Source organism: Astatotilapia calliptera, chromosome 8 (assembly GCF_964374335.1).
Source record: "Astatotilapia calliptera chromosome 8, fAstCal68.1, whole genome shotgun sequence".
NCBI classification, from domain to species: Eukaryota; Metazoa; Chordata; class Actinopteri; order Cichliformes; family Cichlidae; genus Astatotilapia; species Astatotilapia calliptera.
Window position 1 is genome coordinate 9,211,048 of NC_137429.1, and position 6,374 is coordinate 9,217,421.

Here is a 6,374-nt window from a genome sequence, read left to right on the forward strand (position 1 = left end):
CGGCCTTATATGGTGGTGACAGATGTTCAACAGGCAGAATTCGCATACAAAGCCATGACATCAAGGTCTAACTCATTTACATAAATTCTTCAAATTTAAAAGAAAACAATCTAAAAGGACTTCAGTGTTGTAAACCACAGTTATTCATGTTTATTCATGTTGTGCTACCTGATGCAAATGTAGCACACTTAACAGCCATCTCATGGTTAGAATAACTGTTTTTCCAATTACAGTGACACAGAATAACATTTCTGATTATTCAAGAAGTGACACATTGTCTGAATCATTATCCTCTCTGGGCTCTCTGGGTTCCAAATACTCTTGAAAGTCCTCTAATATTAATCAGAATTCTTTCTCCACAAAAATGAGCTAAAGTCACAGGAGGTTGCGGACAAGAAGAAATAAACAGCATCAGTGTCTGAAGATACCCTCATGATTTGTCTCATCTCAGGTTGGTCATATTAACGTCAGTTCAATATATTTTCCACAGACTGTCCTCACCTGTTTCCTTGTCCTGCGTGTGTGGGAGGTGTTTCTTGAGAATCACCAACAGTGATGTTCCAGATAAGAAGCAGCAAGACCAGAAAAGAAGCAACACGAGTCTCTTTTTGTTTTTACTGTGCAGGCATGAGGGGAGCGTGTTTGCACAGATCTGTTTACTGTTTACGGAAAGAGTCCGTTTCTGGCAGAAATCCCATTCAGGAGAAATTGCACCACAGTGCAACACTTCTGCCCCCCTTGCTGACTTAAGGAACAAGGAAACATTTATTTGAGAGCGCAGCAGAACAGCTCTACACAAGAAAACAGGAAAATTATGTTAATAAGCAATTGGAAATTTTTAAGATGTATTTTAAGTGAAATTTACATTTTTTTCTTGTGTTTGCTTTGAATTCTGGTCACTTTATGTGTTTTCACCCCATTCAGTGTGTGAAAGTGTGAATGTGTGTGTGAATGGGTGGATGACTGAATGTAGTGTAAAGCGCTTTGGGGTCCGTAGGGACTGAGTAAAGCGCTATACAAATACAGGCCATTTACCATTCAATTTTTTTTTAGTCAAGTAAAAGTGAAAAAGTAGAGGCTCTGAAAAGTACTAATTTGTACCACTGATTTTTAAGCTAACTGAACCTAGCTATATTAATTTAATAATAAAATAATTATTGTTAGTGGGGTTAGGTTAATTGTGGATTCTTAATACTCATACGTGTGAATGGTTGTCTGTCTCTATGTTTGGCCCTGTGAAAGGGTGTACCCCGCCTCTCGCCCTATGACAGCTGGAATAGCCTCCAGCCCCTTTTCCCCCCAACCCTGATAAGGATAATTGGAAGAGAATGGATGGATGGATGGATAAAATATTATTAGTAGATGGAAACACAAACTTTATTTTGGTCTAAATTTTAATTCTAATTAATTAATATGGTCAGGTAATTAATCAGGTAAGTAGAACACGAGCAGAGAAAAGAAAGAATATAAAAATAGCTCTGTTTTCTGTCGCCTCATTGTCGTGGGTGACTTTGTGTTTAAACAGGAAAACGTGTAGAGTCAGGGGTTCAAGTGGGTTTCAGCAGGTGGGGGAACCCTAAAATTGACTGTAAAGCTCAGTGTGAGGAAAAGAATCACAACTCACAAAAATTTCTATTGAGAGCTCCAGTAGATTTTCTTAATGTACAGATCGTGATCAGCTGATCTAAATCCATCACAGTACAGCAAACTAACCGGTTTAGCCAGCACTAACCTGCAGCATTTAAATAGCAGTTTGTCTACATCAGTTCTTCTCTGAGGAATTTGAGAGGGATAGTCTGCTTGGCCTGCTGATGGCACAAGAAGGTACAAATCTTTAATGCTGACTCTGTAAGAGAAAAAATCAGGGCCATAAATTCTGGTGTTAGGGAATGCTCTCTTTCCCCCTTCTCTCTCTCTGCATGCCGGACACCAACCTAGGATGGTTGCCGTGGTGATGTGAGAAGCAACATCTCCCTACAGGGAGATGTCCGAAAGGTCCAGAAGATAAAATGTGAGCGGACATGGGGTCTAAAGGCTTTCCTCCAACTTTGACCAATGTTATGTTAACATTCTGTTTTTACCAAGTGTTTACTGCCTGGGGATGGCAGCCTTTGTCTCCTGGAGCGGTGCGGAGAGATGGAGGTCCATGTCACCATGTAAAAGTAATTTGAAATTCTAACCGTTCAATAAATTTTTTTTTGCAAACTTATAACTGACCATGTTTGCCTTTGCAACACTTGTAGCACCTGTGATACTGTTTAGGCTCAATCTGGATTAAAGGTCCACAGTGACGTTTGACTAACCTGAAATTAGTCAAACCAAAACTAACGAGCCTGTTTTGAAAATGTAAGGAGTAGAAAGTACAGGTAATTGTTTAAAAATGAAGGGAGTAAAAGTAAAACAGTTGCCAGAAAAATACTCAAGTAAAGCACAGATAATGAAGTACAATAGCAAAGATTTGTACTTTGTTACTTCCCACCCTATTTAAGTTGTATTACACTTCATTACTGTTTAAAGGATTTTTATGTTAGAGGTTTAGTTGTGGATTCTTATTAGTTATCATATTAATACAAAAATGTCCCATGATTAGAACTGTCAGTGAGAAGCTTATATCGGTCCGCACTTCATACACAGAAAAACACTCCACTTCTAGTGAACAGACTGTTATTTTCTGATTTGCATAGAAACTGGTATGCCTTGTTCACTGGAATGCACGGACCTTTACGGTGATGACAGATGTTGAACAGGAAGAATCTTTACACTGAAAGTTGTGCTCTTATAACATATATACATATGTTCTTCAGCTCTGCAAGATAAATACTTTCTTGTTCCCCAGAACTTGCTAACTGTCCTTAGTGTCATGCAGGTATACTTGTGAAAATTTAAATTATATTTCCCTGACTCCACAGACACAGTGATATCATTACATGGCATGAAATATATAGCTACTAATTGTCCAAATACCCTCATATGTACTGTTATAGAAATCGTCTTGTGTGGCTTCAAGAGGTATAACAACAGATATCTGACACAAACCCAAAGTAAGAAAAAATGGCAAAATCTAGAAATAATAATAAATTTGACATTATTAGTTTCTTAAATTGACAGATGACGCTGTGTCATGATGTTTGCTTTGCTGAATATTCATATTTATAGTTGTCATATTACTATAAATTATGTCAAATAATTAGAACCGTGAATGAACAATTTAACATCGCCTTCAATCTGCCCCTGCAAAAACAGGGGCAAGTCGAGAGGTTAGTTTGTCCGCTTACTTTGACCAATCGCATTAAAGAGAAACCACATTAACAAACAGCAGCCCCGCCCCCTTCTGTTCCTAATAACTTGAGCAAGGTGAGCAAGTTGTTGGTTATTTGAAGAGTGAAAGACCAGCTCTACACAGGAAAACACCAGGAGCTACTTGGAGTTAGCCTGAAAGACAAAGGTGAGCATCAAATTAATAAGTTTGTTCCATTTTAAAATCTATTTTAAGTTAAAATGTAAATTTTGTACTGTGTGGGCTTTGACTTCTGGTCACTTTCTGCAGCGTGCTGGGGTATGCTCTCACAGCTGCAGACAGATGATGAGCTATAAATTCCTCATTATGCAAAGTACAGCAGCTGTTAATGCACCTCAGTAATGTTTAGACAACTATAAGTCCTATGTTGGCTCCTTTATTGGCACTTAGAGCTGAAACTTTGAGAACCTTTTCAAAGAGTAAAACAAACCAGGCGTAAATTTTCTGCTTCCTGTCTTTTTTCTTTTTCTTGCTTTTAATAGAAAATTTAGTGACTTTATCCTTACTCTAACCTGTCACTGTAATTCTATGCAGCCAGAAACTGCTGGTAAAAAAAACCCAATTTCTAAGCCTAAATAAAATTTAATTCTTCTATAAATTAATTCTAATGTCTTGTTTCTGGACTTTCACCATCAGCCCACAGCTCTACATTTCATTGGCTTTGCACAGCATACGAGAGAGAGAATCCAACAATGTGCGACCTAGAGAATACTTTCAGAGAGAAAACTGTAGACAAGCCGGTAGAGATTAATGAGAAAGATGCTGTGGATGTTACAATGGAAAAACTGAGGAGCATTAAACACCACAGCCTCACAGTAAACTTCACTGAAGGTAAAATGTTGTTGTACAGCGGGTTTGTCTGTGTGCAAGGCACAATCTGTACCTGTGCATCATGCAAACATTTAAATCTTCATTGATCTGCAACGATTTGTTTGTTACTAAGCAGTTAATGTGATTAAATGAACCATACCATTTCTATTTCTTTACCCTTTATTAACGTACTTTTTAAATTTGCACCAGATTGGCCTCAAGTGCTGAGTCACAAAGATCCAAATGATGAAGTTCTAGATTTTAAAGTTCGAGAACGTGAAGATTCAGGCTTTGAAGATCAAGTCGATGAAGAGCCTTCTGAAGTCACAAAGACAGATGAAGAGTCCAACAGTGGTTTAAGCTGGAGTGATGAAGCGTTCATTGAGGATTGTTGTCCACTTTGTTCACATGTTTGCACTGAGCCTGCGGTGCTGCAGTGTGGCCACAGCTTCTGTAACGGCTGTGTGCAAGAATGTGAGAAGTGGAAAAAGTCTTTTAAATGTTCACTCTGTAACAAAGTCAACAACAACCCAGAGCCTCCAGTTAATGTTTCCATGATGAGTTTGAGTGAAAGCGACAGAGTTGATCCATCAGGAGGACAAAGAAATGTGCAGGTGAGTGTGCTTCATTCTTTACTGTTGATCCAGAATGTTTCATACTCCCGTATAAAACCATAAAGCTTCATCTTAATAGGGTTATTAGGCACTTTGACTCAATCATGGATGATCTGCGATAGCTAGTCAACATCATCTTTATTCAGCTACTTATACAACCGCACAGAGTGCTCAGAAAATTAGCAGTTGATTCTATGGAGCTCATTTTCAGCTCTAAAGTTTTACTCTGGGATTCCAGAGAACAGCTTTTTTATTATTCACTGACTTTCCTTGTGCTTCTGAGTGTTTGCTTTCTTGAAGTTATCCATTATCCATTAGGGACATGATGGATGATTATAGTAACCACAAACTTTTTCCACACAGTAACTGTGTTAAGAATAAAAAGTGAGAACCCCAGAACACAAGGATAAATGTGTAACACCTCTAGTCCAGGATTAGAGAAGATGATTAGCAACATAAAACACAATAATCTTTAATCCAGAGAAGATTTCCTGTTTCTTACTCACCATCAGTGTTTTTCTGTTCTGCTCTTTTAATCTGCAGCCCCTGAAGTTGTCGACTCCTTCATCTCCAGAGCTTCCACTGTCTGAAGATCTGACTGAGGAGACTTCAGTGTTTGGCAAACATAAAGAAAATGTTCCCCATGTGCTCATCATTAAATTTGTTGAAACGTTAGTTGTAACGACTGTTGTCACGTTTGGTGAAGCTGATGAAGACTGAAACCTTTTCAGTTAACTTCAACATAATAACCTTGATGAGATATGAGGGTTAAATGAGCCAGTGCTCCTTCACGACCCTCTCAAACATTCCTCCTTATGAACATAACTCCTCATATGGTTTCTCTTCATGTAGTGCATTAACAGGCTGGCGTTAACTCATCACGAGCTGGTCTTTTTATGAAATGGTTTATTCTGTTGTCTGTAACAGTATATTTTGAGGGTTTTTTTTATCCCTCTTTCTTTCAGATGAAAAGTAGCACAGTTTATGTTAAATATTCTCTCGTGTCTTTCCTGTTAGTCTTATTTATTTGTAGATCTTACATCATTTAAAGTTCTTTGGGCAGTATCGTGTGTTTTGTATGCCGTAAAAGTGACAAAGCACAACTTGGACTTTGCTTCTATCTTGTGTTCAACAAGCACAGCTACAGTGTGCAGGTCTGAGAGTGTGAAACCAAACTGTGAACTAATATGTTTTTAACTTCTTTTCAGTGACTGATGCCTCGCTAATGCTTTCATATGTAATATTCTATTTTGGTAGAATCAATTTCTGTCTTCTATCGGGAAGGATGATTTGATTATCTTTTATGTTTTTGTCTGAAGTTGCATTAAATAAAATGTAAAATCAAAAATTAAGACTGGATATTTTTAAGAAAGCAGAACCATTCTGATCTAAACCCAGACGTTCACTCAGAAGCTTTACTCTTATCTCACTATATCGAGATAAATGATGCTGATGATGACTAATAATATTATGGTGATCCTGTAGACTAGGAAAATGATGTTAGTCAGGTCTAATACAAATCCATGAATCACAGGTTTCAGTAAAAGTGACATAATTTGATGCTAGTGTGATAACAGAATATCGCACTAACTGTTCATGCTGTTATTATTATTATTAATCCTTTATTTATCCAGGTAAAAAATCTCATTGAG

General features: G+C 37.7%; 1 protein-coding gene across 1 annotated transcript; it reads left to right on the forward strand.

Moving 5' to 3' along the window:
- Positions 1-3,379: 3,379 nt before the first annotated feature.
- Positions 3,380-6,070, forward strand: LOC145430378 (uncharacterized). The gene is made up of 4 exons (XM_080305414.1): positions 3,380-3,445; positions 3,935-4,129; positions 4,319-4,722; positions 5,266-6,070. The coding sequence occupies exons 2-4, from the start codon at positions 3,991-3,993 to the stop codon at positions 5,440-5,442; spliced, it is 720 nt and encodes a 239-aa protein (XP_080161540.1). The 5' UTR covers positions 3,380-3,445; positions 3,935-3,990; the 3' UTR covers positions 5,443-6,070.
- The last annotated feature ends 304 nt before the right edge of the window (positions 6,071-6,374 follow it).

Coding starts and splice junctions, on each gene's coding strand:
- LOC145430378 (XM_080305414.1), top strand. CDS start 3,991: ATGTGCGACCTAGAGAATACTTTCAGAGAGAAAACTGTAGACAAGCCG. Junction 4,130..4,318: donor CACAGTAAACTTCACTGAAG/GTAAAATGTTGT, acceptor AATTTGCACCAG/ATTGGCCTCAAGTGCTGAGT. Junction 4,723..5,265: donor GAGGACAAAGAAATGTGCAG/GTGAGTGTGCTT, acceptor TTTAATCTGCAG/CCCCTGAAGTTGTCGACTCC.